The sequence below is a fragment of the Ostrinia nubilalis genome, chromosome 11 (assembly GCF_963855985.1).
Source record: "Ostrinia nubilalis chromosome 11, ilOstNubi1.1, whole genome shotgun sequence".
Classification (NCBI taxonomy): domain Eukaryota; kingdom Metazoa; phylum Arthropoda; class Insecta; order Lepidoptera; family Crambidae; genus Ostrinia; species Ostrinia nubilalis.
The window spans coordinates 4862482-4881428 of record NC_087098.1 but is presented as its reverse complement, the minus strand read 5'-3'; the positions used below and the strand labels follow the sequence as shown (position 1 = coordinate 4881428).

The following is an 18947-nucleotide window of genomic DNA, read 5'->3' as shown; positions in this document are numbered from 1 at the left end:
AAATTAAAATATTAAGTTGTTATGTCCCTACAACATAAAATATCATTGTCAACCTTACCTCTTGCCACCCAGCCGCCGCACTTCAAACACGTCGCTTCGTCACATAATCACAAAGATTATATTCCCGCAGCATCATTGTTGTACTGATGACGGCACGTCAACGTAACCACTGCGGGTTCTTGTGCAGTTGTAATAGGGGTGAGTTTGCAACAAAAATGGGTAGCATGATGTGCTGTCGTGTGTACTTTTTTCCAGACACCGTCGCTCTAATTTGTCCGCCAAGTCACCAATACAAACAGTCGCCAAGTCGTGAATATGTTGTGTCAAGATGTGAAATTGTTTCCAGGCCGCACCATGGGAACTGATGATGAAAGGAATGCTGGACAGTGTGGGGTGTGCATTGTATAGGCAGCACGTTAAGCTTAACACGGTGGCCTCTTATTATGTACTAAATGATAGAGGTGATTTTGGAACCAACAAGTCTCATGTGCTCTGTACCTCCACAAGTGTTAATTTTAAGTGGCTTTCCGATTTTAGGGTATGATTTCACTCACAAGTTAATTCGTAATGAATGATCAAATTAACTATTCAGTTTTTTTTTCTATTATGACGCCACAGACGAATCACCAAACAGTCTCAAAACCACAGACAATAAAAAGCTGAAACTTGTAGATGTTAAATCTAATAGATAATGATTTATTTGACATATTTAGTTAAATCCAATATTATGAATAAAGTAAAATAAGGTGAAATATAAATTATAGCACTGGGAACGTTTTTATGATTTTATTGAGGGTAGTAAATACGGTTTACTCAATAAGTAATAAGAGTAACTAGATTATTACTACTAGTGTAATTAATCACCTGCATTAATTTCTAAATGTTGTTATAATAATTTGTGCCAGTTTTGGAAAACAAGTTTCGCCCAGTATGTTAAAAGAAGTCGCTCAATATTTTGATAGAGCTAATATTACGGGACTTAATTGAAAGCTTTGAGCGTTGAATCTATTTTATTGTCATCTGTGAATGATGACCTATAGATCCTTTTATGTTTAGGATTATTTGCGTGTCAAAATATTTTTACTAAGGCTGGGTCGCACCATCTTACTTTAACTTTGACAAACGTCAAAAATCTGTCAAACTCCATACAAAATACACCGGTTGTCGTTAGTCACGGTTAAAAAAGGGTGGTGCAACTCAGCCTAAGACACCATTCTATTTTTCTCTGCTAGTAGGTATTTCAAGAAATTATATTCTATTCTGTTTTTCTTTCTATTTGAAAACATTATTTTTATTCAAGTTATTAATATGCAGGCAGTGTCATTGAAAGTTGACAATTATTAATTTTATTAATATTTTTTATGTTCTTTTGTGTTTAAACAATTAGTTTAGAAAAACTTAATAATGCGAATGAATAATATTGTTAAGGAATAGGAAAAATGAGGAAAATAAACTCGGAAGTAATGTAATAATAATTTAATTTCACAAACATTGAACCATGTTTGCCACAGTTATAAATAAGTATTATTTTAACTGTACAAATAATGATTAAGATATAAATACACTGGCTCTGTACTTTATAATAATAATTAACAGCTCTATTAAAGCTAGTCGTATTTCATTGGATTTAACAGTTATATAAATAGTTAACAAAGTGTCAAAGTAATACTAAAGAAAGTAGGAATAGAGTACTATTGTAATATACAGTAGCAGTTGCGTCATGAATCCATGATACGTCATAATATCACTACATCTGTATACAAATAAATATCCTCTCAATCCACAATGTCACATCAAAGTATCATACATCGCTCAAATAATTTACACAGCATACTCATACAACATTTATCATCTGGTGGAATGAAGACTAATACTATAATCTAAATTAAATAATCAATAATAAAGAAATTGAAACTAAGTGGAGTTACATGAGAAATAAATAAGTTAAGACCTTGACTAGGATAATCGGGAAATTTTGAATGTTAATCAGCAGACAATAAATTAATTAGCTTTTAAATTCGTCACTATTTACATTAAAAGGAACTTATCCGTTCTAGACCAAAAATGGCAATGTAATGGCAATGACGTTTTTCTACTACATTAATTCGCTAAAAAACAGCCAAATATTCAATTTTACTACAAGAAGTTCATCCAACCGACGTTGAAACTGAGGAACGATGAGACCAAAACTTAGAATAATCCGCAGTTGACTCAATACAGTAACAATCTACAACGGATGGAGTATTTGACAATTAAATTCATTAAAATTAAGTTAAGTACAATGCGAAAAGTCTTTTATATGGCGATCTGAGCAGCCTCAATGCGCTCCAAAATACTTTTCTTGTCGTTGTTAAAATAAAACTAGCAGCTATGTTATTGGGTAGTGTAAACGAAGTTCCTCATCAGCGGTTTTTAATCTAGCTAGCACAACCAAGGCAATTGCATCAAGCGGTTGGTGGGAGGTCAGTTTCGGACATCTTCTTGAACACCTGTCCCAGGTACTCCAGGTAGTTAAGCGTGTCCCGGTAAATGTAGAGACCGATTTCCAATTTGTTCTTCTTGTCGATGACCGGGATCTCCGAGTCGTACACTGGTAGGATTTCCAGGTTACGAGCTTTCATTAGATCCTGAAAAGAAATAACATTGAAATTAGTTTCTGTTACATGTTTTTGTTCACGTTCACGTTTTATGAAAGTGTTATGAGTCATTATTTGAAAAGTCATTGGCCAATTTTTTACAAGAATTACTAATACAAAAAGTATTACACCACAATTGGCAATAGCCTTAGATCTCAATGTTAGACAAATAGTTCGTAATAATACTTACGTAGAAGTAGCAGAGCACGGCTCTAACATCCTTCATGGTCTGAGAGATGTTGTTGGCGAGCTCCTCGTCCGAGCTGATGCCGTCGTGCTCCAGGCTCTGACTGAGCTTGTACAGGCTGGCCACGATCATCTTCAGGCCCTTGTACATCGAGGGGAGAACTTCATCAATTTTGCTCTGTGGACAAAAAGAGAGACTGTTAGGAACTAGAAACTTGCAAAGGCATTTAAACTAGGGAAATTGAAGACACATCAACATTTCTCTAGGACTAACTCAATCGCCACTAGTTAGCTTTCATTTATGATTAAATTATCGATATCAGTGCTAGGATTTTTTATCTATTTAAAGTATTGTAGAGCAACTAATGATGCGCCAACCATGTTGAGTTATTTGACTGCGTGTTTAATAGAAATTAAAATGTCTGTCATAATACCATATCGGCGTTTAATTAACATTTCCTCGAATCGGAAATCGTTTGTTTAAATTTCGCCACGTCCAAAATTCGTTATCTATCCAAAATTGGCAATCGGACATATTGATTAAAACGTCCATATTGCGAAACGTTTGTGTTCTCACGTAAGCGTCGGCACAACAATGAGTGCCACCGACGAAGGCGATTCTTCGGAACTGAACGAAAAACTCATACGGATGCACGTTTTTGACGTCAGCAGAATCGCCGGTCCCGATCATTGTTCTCGTTTAGGAAACTGATTTCGTTTCGGCATTCTCACGATATAATTCACTTATAGGATACGCTTCTTATTCTGTTATCCAGAAGTTTAGCTATGATTAACTTGACATGAACAAGAAAATACAGGGCACTTCCTACAAATAACTTTTCTTTGTAACGCGTGGGTAGTGGCAAATCCGTTGCTAGAGTTATTATGTCACTATGTTATGGCTTATATAAAAGGACTCACAGTTTAATCAAGGAATCGTCTTCCTTATCGACAATGAAATTGTACATTAATCCAAAAAAGACTGAAAACAATTAAACTTGTATCCAGGGAATCAACCCAGGACCACCAAATCTAAATTTCACAATGGAAAAAATGATTACTTACCATTAATGATGCTATGTCTTCATCAGGAACCGTTTGGAAGAGAACCTTCTTGTGCGGCAGAACCTCTTCACGGAACCACGAGAAATTCCTCAGCCAGTCGTCCTTCCATTCCTTCAGCAAGTTTTCGAACGTATCGAAACTGTGCAACTTTGTCTGCAACAAAAGAAAATCTAGATAAGTTTCAGTTTTAAGTATCCTTATAAACCAAACAGATAAAGATGTTAATCAAATAAAACAGGCTCAAGTAAATACATTAATGTTCAGTAATGCACCCTAATCGATTGAAAATAACATTGGATATACATTATTTTAATTACATCAAATGCATTAAGACCATTGTAACCACGATTGCGAAGCATCCTGAACGGCTGACCTAGCGTCGAAGGCAGCGAGAAAGGCAATCGCAAACGTAAGAATCCGCAAATTATTTGGAAAACCAAACGTAAGGACGCACAGATCAAACAAGCGTAGTAAATACGGGCGCGTGTGCCAGCATGAATCAGCCTCACTGTGCCGTTAATTCTTTGAACTGTGAAAATAGAAGGCCCAGCGTTGATTGACTTCCATGGAACCAGCGGGACGAACGGAAGGTGGACAAGTGAGGTATCCTGGCCAGTCTTTATATAAAAGGAGCGGGACCCTGGACTATGGTAGTAAGTAGAGGGCTTGTAGCTTGACCAGCTTGTTTCTGTGTTTTTACGTTTTGTGACAATGTAGAGCGCGCCAAGCACCAGTTTTTACCATGTGAGTATATTTTCGACATGTTTCTAAGTTTGTTTGTTGCACTGACTTGAGTTTTATTAATTTCACAAGAATAATCTAAGTCAAAATATAAATTATTAATGTGCTTAGTACACATCCTGCCATATTGTTTAAAAATATCAACAAAATAACATTATAAGATTGAAGCGCCTACACGTACTAGCTACTGTCGCAATTTGTTCCACGAAATGACAATCGTTAGGGCACTTAGATTATAGATAACCGACCGATATAAGTTGAGCTGCGCACCGTTAGCCAGCGACTCTATTAATAGAGCAAGTTACGGTGGAACGTGTGTCTCAGCGGAGATAAACTCTCAACTAGATAATCATATGTATTGAGCACCTTGTAATTCTATTCATTAAGACTGACATGGAATATGAAGCTGAATAGATAAATTTTTGCCTGTTATTACCAGATTTTTCAATATTTCTTTGCAATTTGATTGAAATACTTTTTAATTTACATTGCGATACTTAATGGATCATCCAAGGTCATGAAAGATGAGATCGAAACCGGAGGTCTGCTGTTGTAGACTTGTCACGTAACACACAACCGTTTCAACATTAAAATTTGACACTGCGTCCAGGCATCATCAGACGTGACAAGACGCACAATTCAAAATAAACCCTAACCGGCCATGCTAAAGTTCAAAAACTTGTGACGGACGCGCCGAACCGGGCAGATGCAACGTTAACAGGGCAAAATTTTCGTGTCCCCATAGTAAATTGTTGGACAACAATACCACTAATTAAAACAGGCATTTTACATTAAATCTCCCGAAATTTGTATTGTGCAATTTTATCACGAATGATCGTGGCAATATTCCAAAAACGATAGAATTCAAATGTGTGATAAATCGTTTCGTGTATATTGTGACATTCTGATTCGATAGCTCGCGCCAAAATGTGCGATAAGGGAAACGATAAAATACAATGTAATTATGTTATTTGATTTGCAGTTATTTCGTTATATTATGAAAAAGTCGTACGGAATTTGAAGTATGAATAATAAGAGTTGAAAAATGTCATAGTAAGCAGAATCACGGACAGAAGCAATGTGCTTCGGTGGTCAGCTAGAGCCAAATAAACACACAGGTGCGCGTCCGGCCCATCACGCCATAACAGAGGAATACCTACATTCCGTCCGAGACTTCTGTTCATACTATAGTTTCCTGGTACATTGATATCCACATTAGGTATTAAACTCTATTTAAAATCATCAAATTTTAATAATCTGAAGACCTATTCGAATAACCTATGCTTTTCTTTCTAGTTTCAGATTCAAATAAACTGTTTGTTTTCCATGATTGCAAAATGTTATTCTTTTCATTTGATTCTGTATAAATCGCAAAAATTACAGTGAATACGGTTCATGAATTCTATCAACTCTACATTGAGATTTACGAATACCGAATTAAAATTAATACATACGTATTTCGTTTCACCTTGTGTTTTAGAATTACAAAATTATTGTGAGAAGAAAAGATGAAGAAGTTTTAGAAAAAACAAATGATTGTAGCTTTAATGACTGCTGTGTGAAACATTTGGTTTGTGGGTGGTAAGAAATTTGATGACATCCGAATGCCTAGCTTGCATCGGAAGCTTATCAAATAAACGTACTCACACTAGCGCACAAATGTTATATTTACGACACACGTACGCACCCATCGCCGCAGACGGCCTGTCGCCCCAGTCCACGATATTGTGCTAAGTATGTACATATCGTATGTACTGAGTAATTCAATGTTTATGGCGTCATAGCGAAGATAAGAGTTGCAGAGGATGCGCGGCCGATCGCGCGACCGATCGCGTTACATGTCGCGGTTTCATTTTTTATTTCACATCATGTCAACAGATTAGGGACCGAGTTAAGATGCGGTAATATGTCAGCAGCCGAAAAATATGAGAGGTGAGAGACATTCACACGGTTGCCGGCGGCGAGTCACATACCGGTAGAGTTCGTTGAATTTATTATTGCGTTCTTAGTAACGCGGTCAGTTATTATACGTACGGAATGGGTTGACGACACAAGCGCAGCCGAGTAATTTGGATATTGTCTTTTATTTATGCTTCGACTGTGCCAGTCGTATATTTTCCTGTTGCGTGTTTAAATACAAAATATTTTTTAGTTCAAGAGCCGCGTAAAATTACAGAAATGAGGCCGACCGAAGACGCTGGTATTGACTAAAGGAAGAATACATAATGCGTTAGCGAAACATCGAAAACAAAAGCATCAACGGCCTTGGGCATCACTTACAATGGCGGTTCATCGACACAAGGTTCGGTCTAAATCGCAATAAGTATGATACATTAGCTTCGAATGACCGACATTAAGGGGAGAGACAGAAAAAAAAATCATCGGGCAGGTGTGTCGCGCAATACTAATTCGTAATCAGTATTCGACGCGTACGCACACCGTCCTGTACTGACTCGTTCCGGCTACTGTGAGTCGATAATGTCGTTTTACGAGGCGGTGGTGGCGGACAGGACGTCGTCGCCGTCGTTACGACTGTCGACTATTACAATGCCACCACATACGCGAGCTTACATCGATACCTGAACGCACCCGCACTACACTATCAATTGTTCCGCATCCATTGACTCGCACCCACTTGACGCATTAATCACAGTCTCTACCAAACACGACATAGGTACGATCCAAATACATTCACACATTTGTACAACTGAATGCGATAGTAGACGGTCATCCATAAATGATTCGAGACGCGACTTCGACATCGCATTATTGCTCGTTGATCGGCCCACCTTACTTCCGATTCGGAAATATAATATTTCTAGGATTGGAATGATAGATACGTTCATATGAATGGTTGTATTAACATGCTATGCGTTTGTTACTTAGAATTCGTGAATGTTTTACGAATACCTGAATGTAGGTTGACATGTCTAGATTGAGTTACAAGTTCTTGCGTGCATTTTTTTCTGTTAAACGTCACGCATTATATTGAATACAGAAGCCTGGATAACGAATATCCAAAAGAACATGAAAGTATTGGGACTCCACGAACAAGACGTTCAAGATATAATTAAATGGCAGAGCCTGATTAAGAAAACTGACCCCGCTTAACGGGATAAGGCGAAAAAGAAGACGAAGAAGTATTATGACAACAGAATGTATTGCCTTAGAAAAATGTTTACAAAAAAATAATTTGAGGGCTCGTCTACCTTTTATTACATCGATGGTAACAATAATGCATCGCAAAATAATAATTAAAAGGGAGGAAACGTAGCCGGACGCGCCGCGCGGCGCCCGCGCCGATGCAATCTGCGGAGGACGCGCCGCGCGGACCTTTAATGGGTCAGAGAATCGTCTATCGATATTTTACACTTTATATTTGTTATTACCCGACTGCGCCAGAAGGAGAGTTATGTTTTTTGTGTCATGAGCTTTAAGTTTATAGATTTCTTTGCTGAATTTAGCTTAAAGTTGATTGATTTCTTGCTGAATTTCAGTATTAGCGCGTCATTGCGCGCGCTGCTTAACTTTCCGTTCCAGTTTATTTATTTCTAGATGTATTTGCTTGTTAAAAATATTACATAAATTACAAGAACTTTAATCATAGCTCTGAGAAATTGTCTCTACAACCTTTAAAGCCTAATTGATTTAGCGATATATTGCGCTATATAAAAAAAAGTTTAAAATTTCACACCCATCGAACAAAAATTCTCGCGGCTTCCACACGTTTATTATTAGTATTGATACTGTTCGTCCACTCCGTCCGTTTATTTAGCGCCACGCGCCGCGCATAGTGATCGCGAGCGCATGCGACGTCGCGAACGCGCGCCAATCGCGAGCCATTGACAAACGAAAGCGAAAAACTTTTTTGAAATTACAATATTTGATATTCTTTTGTTTTTTCTTCTTCGTGTAATGAGAATTTTTGATGTTCTTTTGTTTTTTCTTCCTCGTGTATGACTTAGGTGTTGAATACATACTTTTTATTTCTAAAAAATAAAAAAGAACACTTACGAATTCGTCTTTGTAGCTCGCCGTCTGTTGGTACACGTAGTTGGCTTGCTGTGCGACGAATTTCGCGTTACTTGGCAAGTATGATGATTTGGACTGAAAGAATAATGTATAACGTTAGTCATATTATTCAGTTGAGAAGTCTAAAAGTTCACTATTTCAGAAAGGCCAATTTTCAATACGTAGTGAAGCTAAAAGGTGAAAGATATATTATGGTATTTGGTAACAATAAAACAAATTCTGCTCTCAGTAGCAATAGGTTCTTTCAATACACAAATACATAGAGATATCTAATTCTACATTTTGCTAAGTCATTGTAAGGTAAGTGTTAAAGTTAACAGATACAACTTAAGATAGAAATTAAGTCACCGATTTGCATAAAATTATAGCCATTAATGAATGTATTTTAGACCTTAAACTAGCTAGTTTCTTTAGATCTCACGACAGTATCGATACTGCATCGCGTTTCGGCGACTTAAGACTAGAACCGTTGCCGATGCTTTTACAGGGACCACAGCTGTGGTAGAGTCTAACTTGACTTTTAACAAAAGCCAACCTTATTTCCTACGACTAAAGATTCGGTATTGATACTGCACCGCATTTTCAGCGATTCTAGACTAGAGCCGCTGCCGATGCTTTTGCAGTGGCACAGCTGTGACACAGTCTAACTAACTTGGCCCTTTTAAAGCCAACCTTATTGCCTACGACAAAAGATTCATAATATTTTCAATAACTCACATTAGAATCATTATAGCTGCAAGGGTTGCGCCATAAGTAGTTCTCCTCGTCCGCCGCCCGCCTCTGTCTGTCCATGGCGCGACTCCGGTACGGCGCCGCGCACGATCTAGGGGAAAGTCCGCCGATGAGAAGTAACAGGCACACCGCTGCACAGACGTTGACGTATCCTGGGGAGGAAGAGGAGCGTTAGTTGGGTTCTTGGGAAAACTATATGGCACCAATATGCAAACATTGGCGTATCCTATCGAAAAATATAAAATAGGTTCGTCAGTTATGATAGTGCTGTCCTGGAGTAGAATAAGATTTGCCAGGATTATCTTGAGATGGATAGTGTTAAATATTTTCAATCAGATTGGCTTGTAGGAGAAGACATTCGCTTTATATTAGCGCTTTTATATCCATTCTTAGCGCGTTAAGTCTTTATGTAGACATAAGCTCACCAATACTTTATAATATTTCCTGAGTCAATATAATTATGTAAATCTGTATACGGATTGTTAAATAAATAATTTTGATGGTTGACTTTAGGTGATTTTGTATTTCAATAAAAAGAAAATCTCAGTAAAGTTTTGCTTTCTGAAATTAATATTCATAGGTAACCGAGCTCTTCCTTCCAATAAAAGAAAAATCCTACGGGACTTTTCTTGTCTTGTAAGGCATCAAGAAAATTAAAAAATTGTTTTCTGCGTATGAAACACGCAAAAATACTCTGTTTATTTTAGTTTTTTTTTTAATTCTGGACAAAAAATCTACCTATTAATGATGCACACAAAACCGCGATTAAAAGCTAGCCATTTATTGAAAAACTGACGAAAGCAGCCCCGCTCTTTATGCGGCACGCGCGATGCTATCGATTATGGTAATCGCTGGACATCCGATGAATAAATACTCGAGAGGTGGTCAGCCTTTGCTAATTGTCCGGTGGACGTATATGAATCACTGATGCACGCCTTTTAACGGTAGACGGCCGGACATTCTTCCGATTACTGTTGCCTCACGATCGGCAGATAATCGAGTTCACTTTCAATCGATACTTTTCTCGTTTTGATCGGATATGTGACGGCTATTTTTACGACTTCAGTAGCGTATTTTATTTTATTTGTGTCATGAATAAAGCGATCTCATAGTGAGCAATTTTATTTTATTTTGTAGAGTTCAAGACCAGTCATTTATTAAGATGACAGCGGTGTTTGTTTTTACGCAATATCAACACCGAAATAATAGCTATGAAAAATAAAAAGGTACATCGAGAGGTTACCTACATCTCGCTCCACAGTAATGAAGTCGGTTACTCACGCCTTTTATAAAAATTCAGTGTTTTGAGTCAAGTGTGAATCAGTGTTGAGTCTACACAAGAGTGACTAATGCGTCGTAATCTTAACTATTTTGTAGATGAGCTGTATTTACAAACATATGGGTTTTAAACCATTACAGATGTCAACTAATATTTGCATAAAATTTACATGAAGTTATACTATAATTTTAGGTATCAATTTTCCTTTATTTCATACAATACTTTCTTCTTAGATTTAAATTAAAAAATGTTATAGCTGACTGTACATAATAGCCTGTGGGAACGGAAAGAACTCAAAGTCAAATTCATCAATACACTCACACGATTAGCTCAAATGTATGCGTGAGTTTTTTCGCCACTCGTTAGGCAGTTTGCGGCGATTTCGTCGGCCCGCGGCGAGCGGCGGCCAAATAAAACAAATTATAGTTATAGGGCGCTTCGCCGCTTATTATTTAACTAGGGCCTGCGAATCCAGATTACCACACGCCCCCCTTTTTAGGTGGAGCGAGACACCAATATCACTCTCTCGCACACTCGAAAACGCACCGATTTGCATACACAAGCGCCGAAAGCTCTGAGACGCCGCAGCGTTAACTAGGAGTGATTTAGTTATAGACTTTATATTGCACTATAATTGACACGATAATAATGTTGTAACATAAGATACACGGCTACCCGCCAGCCGCGCGCTTACAACTATGAGAACAAAGTCGAAGATTGAATAAAAGCGCCAGTTTATTAGAGGACCCGTGGCACAAAAGCCGACCGCAAAGGTGGACTGAGGCAATAACGATCATGTCAGAAAGAAGGTCCGACACCGGCACACACGCGTTAAACACACGATCATAACATTTTATTAGTGAGCCGGTCAAAAGCAACCGCGAGACCGCCGTCAAAAGTTCAACCAAAAAAAATAACAGGTCAGATCGTAAAAGGCGTAGAGTCACTGAGACAAATATTTTCTTGAGAAACTCAAATCTGAAAGTTCGTTGGGAAACAACTTCATCAAGATAAAAACACACAACCGCTATGCTTAACGCGTCATTACTCTGATAATCACGATCGATGTAAAGAAAAATATAACAAGCGTTAATAAAATAAACACGAATTTAAATTCAAAGAGTGACTGGTATCATTAATTAGAAACGACATTTCAAGAGCTAATTGTATCTATAACAACAATGGAGAGACTCGATTGAATTCCTTAGCCCATTGAAGAACTGACCGAACGACCATAAAAAACGTAGATATCTACACGTAGGTAATACACAGGTTATAAGAGGGCATAAAAAAGTAGGGACCGCGTCGGAGGTCGGTCCGACTACCCGAGAAACAAAGAGTTCGTTTATTTTTTAACAGCTCGCCCGTTCACAAAAGGAGGCACGAAAAACGACCGAAACGAGACCATCTTGTTAACCTTTTTAAAAAGAAATCGCGCGTCCGCTAACTAGAATTTCGTTTCGAAAACCGAGAAAAGTTCTCGTTGAGTTCGATACAGGGCGCCAGGCCAGCGCAATCATTATGTAAATTCAGATTATAAACGCGTCAAATGTGGATGTGATCATTATTTTGGTGATAACGATCTTTCGCGAGATGCGTAACAATTTGCGAGATTCGATGACTCGCGAAGGAGTGCAGAGTTGGATCCCACAGGGTGGGGTAGGTCTTTAACGGTAACTAGTTCGCGTGACGTCGCATAGAAAAAGCGTCATGTAAAGCCATAATAGTGGTTTAATTTAAGTCGGTTCATCATTTTGTTAGTGGCGGCTAACAACCGATGCGCTCGTAAAATTTGACTGCGCATAATAAGAGCGATTATGACGCGGGGACGCGCGACGCGGCGCGTTTCGCGGCGGTGATACACAGTTCACTAACTGAAAATCGCTCTAAATGGTAATAGCGATCGGGCCACCGAATTAACGAAACAAGCGCAAATTTTTCTCGAATCAAATTTAATAAGGTAACAAGTGATGAACGCAATTACTTTTCGGTAATATTGAATGGAATCTCGCTTTATTTAGAGCAGCGCAATTTGTTCTTATCCGAATTGCGTGATTTTCTCGTCGATTCCTTTGAAGGTGATTGCGAAATAATCTTGGATCGACGTCTCTCACTAAAAGGGTGACAGCTAAACACTGCAATTATGAGTCGCCCATCTCACTGAAATAACTGTTTATAATTACGCGGCAGCCTTACTCCGCGTAAATGAACATCGTTTTATGTGAAAATGTTGCTAATGAGGCGGCGGCCCGCAGCCCTTAATGATGCGGACATAGTTCATGAAATCGAGCCCAGTGCGTGTACTTTGATATAATGACATGACATAGCTTTCTCGTAAGTGACTTTTTTTTAGAAAAATAAGATAACGCGTGTAATTGTCAGCTAAACTGTAACCCATCTTAGCGCTCTACCTATTAATATGGCTAGAATTTTTTAAATGAGTGTTGAAATTTATGTAAAATATAACTTTATAATTATGTTAATGTTATGTTTATAAATTTTGAAGGTTTATGAGTCTATAAATATCTAAAAACATAATTTGACTTAACTTTTAGATTTTAATAGAACAAAAGTAAATATGTTCAAATTATTAATTATTTTGGTCATCAATGATCCATTAATATAAAAGAATTCGGATTAAAGAGTTATATTATTGTGTTAGTGAGTTATTAATAGTGCTCAACAAGTCGTATCAATTATATTCACACTCAATTATATGCTTCCGGGAAAAACATTACTAAATATTATTGCTTAATAATGTTTGGTTAATTTGTGTAGCACAAGCTAAATATTACTTTATTATTTACTACAGATTTAATGACATATTAATTTTCACATATGGAAAATAATTAAAAGTGTAATTTAGATTTTTTATTTAATGTAGAGTTAAAAAAAATATTATAAGTAAAAACTATATTGAGAAATTAATAAAATATAGTCTCATAATAAGTTGTCTCTACAATGTAATCGTCTTGTATATTTTACTTTTACCAATTTCTTTCCCGTCGTAAATAATTTCCCGGCCCTAATATAGTGCGCGCGATGGTGCCACTTACGAAATCCTGTCCCGTCATGTAACTGTGCGACTGTTAAAGGATAGAAACATTTAGTCAGATATGTCAATCCGGTAACAGTACGTTACTTTAATTGCGGTTTAAGCCTAGTTAAGTGCTCTGATGTTCGTGTTTAACATTGTAAAGACGAGATCGCTGGCTGAGGCTGCTTTTTGCGCGTAATGAAATTGTAAGCTTTATGGCTGTCTTGATATTGTGCCGACGGGGCGAATATAGTTCAGCCGGATATAGTGTTTGTAAATAAATAATGTGACAGTGATATTTCTAGGGGACTTCACCGAAATATGATTACTAAGAGCTTTTGTTTTAGATGACATATTATTGCTCTAATTGAATTTTATTAATGATATACGAACGGTAAATCGAGAGATAAATCTTTGTAAAAAAATACCAGCGTTAAGTTTGTTTCTCTTATGATATATTTCCTTGTAACTTAAACGGCAATTAATTGAAATTCATATTTTTTATTGGTATTAAGCGGGTATAAAGGCGTGCTGAAAAGTTTATATCTGAAAAGAGAGTGCATTTCACCTTATCAAAGAACTAATAAGAACGATATTTGCGTGAATATTTTTATGATGTATCGTTATGAGGCTTCCGGCGACTGGGACCGCAATTAACTGGGACCGCGGTCCCATTCGCCGGATCCGTAAAAAATAAATAATTTTCTTCCGGCAACTGGGACCACTCATAGATAACTTATAAAAATATATTATTCAGGCCAAAATCGGTACAGTCATACGAAAAAAGATTCTAAATTATTTATATTAATATCATTGACTCGTTCTAGACATGATTTTATACTATGCGCTTAAGTAGTAGTACAACAAATTTTAATGCTTATTTTTTTCCCCTTAGAATCTACTATAAATCCACTATAAATCTACTATAAGTACTATAAGCCAAATGACAGATTTTTTTATTAAATCAGTATAACCAAGCTATGGCGTATAATTTTTTCCCCAGACACTTTTATTCATGAATGTACAAATATTTTAAATAATATAATATATTTTATCTTTTCTTGCAAGCGGTATGAGATGACAAAAGAAAAATAATAAAAGTATTCATGTGGACAATTAATCCCGCGGTATAAGTTTTGAGCAGTATGAGTTGACTAAAGCCTCGTCGATTTTTAAAGGTCAGGTAGCCGTTTTTAAATAAATATTTTATATTAATAAATGATGTTTTTAAATTAAAAAGGATTTTTCTTAAATTATAACACCTAAAAAATTTTCGTTTTACTGTACATTTTTTGATTTCAGTTATCATTTACGAGTGGTCCCAGTTGCCGGAAGAATATTATTTAATTTTTACGGATCCGGCAACTGGGACCGTGGTCCCAGTTAATTGCGGTCCCAGTCGCCGGAAGCCTCATCGTTATGACCTCCTTTGTCCTAATGGCTTTTGATAAATAATCGATTATTACATAACTTTGTTATTACCTTTTTACAAGAAAACAAACGCATTATTTTTCAAATTGAAAGTGACAAATATGTCACAGGTTTTATTTGAGAAACAGCTGGTTTATTGCGACTCTACAGTAATAAACAGTTATAATTTGCATTGCGTTGAAATTCCGAACTATTCAAAACAAAGTTACATTAAAAAGTTAACAGTAATTTAAATTTTCTAAGCTATTGAATTAATTTTGGAGATAAAATGCTATAATGATAAATGATAGTCTAAATCTATTAGCTGAAACGTGAAACTGTAAAAGTTCTCATGATAAAACTTAAGAATAAAAAAATAAAGGAACAAGGAACAATTACATTGACTTCACAGAGCCATTTCTCAGTTATGCGCAAATCAAACTGATCTAAATTCTTGACTATAGTTCCAGAAACTGTCATAATTTATGGCGCGTTGCAAGAATTTCTTATAACAATATTTGTAATGCGTCATAGGGACGAAAGCAAGACAATTGCTAATCAGTTTCCTTCGCGATGTAATCATTTACCGTTGACTTGAATATATTATTCAGACGATTACCACTGTTACGTACGGCTCGTAATCGGAATCGATTAATATTGATACATTTTTCACATATCGATACGTATGTTATGATGAATAAACTATAAGTTAAGTGATAAAATTAAGTTATTGGTTCAGATTGCTGTAAACTTTTTTCCTTCAGTAATTTTTTGCTCTTAATTAAAGTATTTCTCAGAAAAGAGAGTCAAAACAATCTACTGAAACTAAAACTGATGTCAAAAAATTTTCAGAACATTAAAGATTTTTGCAAAAAAAATTTTTACTGTTTACTGAAAAATTTCCAATATTAAAATTACTATTATAATAATAAAAAGAAAATGCTTACTACTTCTTGCCGCGCTCGATTTGTATGGTCTGCATTTTTCCACTATACCACTATCACAGTCACTGTATTGGCTAATTAGTCTAGTCCTACTGCATTGTTCACATCCTGAGGGTCTGTGCCGCACCCTCGGGACGCCCTGGGCCGGGCACTCCTCGGGCTGGCACCAGCTCGGCACTTCCACGTCCTTCATCCTAACTATCACGGTGGTCGACTGCCTATGCAACGCACACGAAGGGATTGCGATCGTATCCATAGCGATCGAAAACTACTGCATCCCCCAAAATCCGATGTCGCACGCGTGGTGTCGGGTGAGAGACTAAATAAATTGGTGTGTCGCCGCGTAAGATAAAGGCAGGTGTACACTGCACGTGGTTCCGAGCTCGCAGTGGGGGAACGGATGACGAATCGCCGCTGGGGCTCTCCCGGGCCGGCGCCACGCGGCCAATGGAGGCGTGGGGCGGCGCCGGGCCCACCCATGCAACTCTCTCTATATACCTGTACCCTAACCACATAAGGGTTGAGAATTTCACGCTTTTTGTAATTTTCCGCCGCCAAAAACGTGCAACCTGCACACGGTTACAATTAAACATCCGCTTGGGAAAACCCGACAAACCTCACACAGAGTAGTGACTTCAAGAATGGATTTCGTCATTACCGATGATTAAGATCGCTATTGATTACGTAGGTTACGAGCGAAGTATGACGTTTCAAAATCTTAAAAAAGTTACTTCCCCTGGAACCGCAGCTTCTAAGAAATAATTTTAACTATATTAATAATTATCATCTAAAATGGCTTACTATGCATTTTAACTGAACTGGGAAACAAAATACAATAAACAACTGGATAAAAATACCACATATGGTAGCAACGAGAGTTAAAGTGTTGCAAAATAAACAAATCAATGGTTTTTATATCTTTTCGTGTGTCGCGAAATGTTTTTGAAACGTCACACTTATTAATGAATGAACAAAATGACGTGTAATTTGTACCCAGATGTTATCGTGTACGCACATTTTATCCTGTTCGTTAACACTACATCCGCTGCTCGCTGAAATTATCCGCGTCATACAATTAAAATGATATGGATATCACCAATACACTGCATTATGTCAACAACTTTACGAGTCTAGTGTATGATAGTAGAGTCATGAAGCAAAAATATGTAGAGCATGGCTTTGAAAATAATTTTATTGTAGAGATTGGGGTATTTTTTTATACTCAGTTTGATTTTAATAAAACAGAACTAAACAGGGTTACTTAAAAATATTATACTGTGATAGGGATCATAAAATTTTGGCTCGAGTCCATAGAGTAGGTAGAACATTAGAAGCGGAGTAGTAAGATGTTATGTTTACATTTTTTTACTACATCTGTGAACTTTACAGATTAAAAAAACTTCTATAAATAGAAGTACCAACAAAGTCGTCGAATTAATTATGTTGGTCTTGCAGTAAATTTTGCAAATTCGTGTAAATGTTATGAAATAATGATTTTGAATATCATCTTTTATCATCAGGTGAAATGCAAACGGATAAGAAATGTACGTAGTTAATGGATAGTTATGATTTATTTAAGTAGGAATGTTTATCCGTTGTATAATCAATTCAGTAATGTTCTAAAAATAATATATTTTAATTTTAATCAAATGGACGCAATCATTATTATGCTCCAAATAAATTTTCAATATTGACCTGTTTAGTACTGAAGATTTTCAAAATCTCCATTGATTTCAGCTTGACTCATCCAAACACGCAACTTCTTACAGTTAGTCATTGAAAACTGTTGACTCAGTTGGCTTGCGGATATACTAAAATATAAGCAAAAATATAAATATGCAAACCTATTTTTTTTTCAGATGGTTTGTCTAGCCTGGTGATTGTTGTTTACCAATGGTTAACACTTGTCTTTGACATGCAGAACCGATGAAAATTAATATGACTAATATGATATAAACTATGTATGCCAGCCAGAACTTTTGAACTGGGTATTGGCTAAATTATCGTACGTGAGAATTTAATATTGTGATAAAATCATGCAAGCCGTGCTTGCTAGTAGAGAGTTAATAGCAGCCAGGAAATAAATACTGATTTCACTTATCGAATTTTTACTTGCAACATTTCACATTGATTTAATAGCATTTTTCAAAATTACAAATTATATTCAACTTAATGTATTTTGAAGCGAAAATAGCCGAACAAGGAAGGTGTCGGGCTGGCCAACTTGAGATCCGAGGAACACTGGTTCGAAAACCCGCCGCGGTGTCGCTGGACCCATTCATAACACAAGTAGGTTGATAGTAATATTTAGCTTAGTACGAGGGGTTAATAGGACTGTTAGTTTTTGCAATACAATAAATACTTGACAATAATTCATGAAAAAAAATAATTAAAAAGCGAGCTTTAGCTCGCGGCTTCGTTCGTAAATTAATCTATCACATAAAGTTAATCGCGCGTGTGTAACATGCAAAATGCAATGGGTGCTGAAACCTATCCTGTTTTTCCTTGAGTCTCAAACAATCTTCGATTGAAATTAATTAAAATGAAAACATGGGTTATCTACTTATCTAAAACAAGTTCTCTTCAGAATACGCCGGTTTAACCAGAATACGACCGTTTGCGTATTTTAAATATTAAATAATCTGAGGTATTATTTATTTTATCAACGTAGTAACAATGTATTCTGTTTCAAACCTGAATCGCCCCATTCATGAATTCATTATTGGCGCCAAAACTTCAGATTTGTGACGTAAAGTCTGCTATAGTCTGGATATCTAATTTCAATTGTTTTGATAGGTGTCACGACACATGATAAGAAATTTAAGTTTATTTGTTATCAAATTATGTTGCTGTTTTGCTAAATTATCTCACGTTTTGTCTGGAAT

The 18947-nt window shown here is 36.6% G+C and overlaps 1 protein-coding gene across 4 annotated transcripts in view; it reads right to left on the bottom strand.

Annotated features, from left to right (window-relative positions):
* Positions 1 to 1461: 1461 nt before the first annotated feature.
* Positions 1462 to 18947, bottom strand: part of LOC135076125 (uncharacterized) — a 71838-nt gene continuing 54352 nt past the window's right edge. For 3 of the 4 annotated variants that reach the window (XM_063970595.1, XM_063970594.1, XM_063970593.1), the window contains 5 exons: positions 9378 to 9544; positions 8643 to 8735; positions 3888 to 4040; positions 2827 to 3000; positions 1462 to 2627 (listed from right to left, as the gene is read on the bottom strand). In XM_063970595.1, the coding sequence (XP_063826665.1) occupies positions 2445 to 2627; positions 2827 to 3000; positions 3888 to 4040; positions 8643 to 8735; positions 9378 to 9452 (678 nt within the window). In that variant the 5' untranslated portion in view covers positions 9453 to 9544 and the 3' untranslated portion in view covers positions 1462 to 2444. Of the gene's footprint in view, positions 2628 to 2826; positions 3001 to 3887; positions 4041 to 8642; positions 8736 to 9377; positions 9545 to 16065; positions 16361 to 18947 lie in introns of those variants that run through there. The other variant, XM_063970592.1, reaches the window with a different exon arrangement.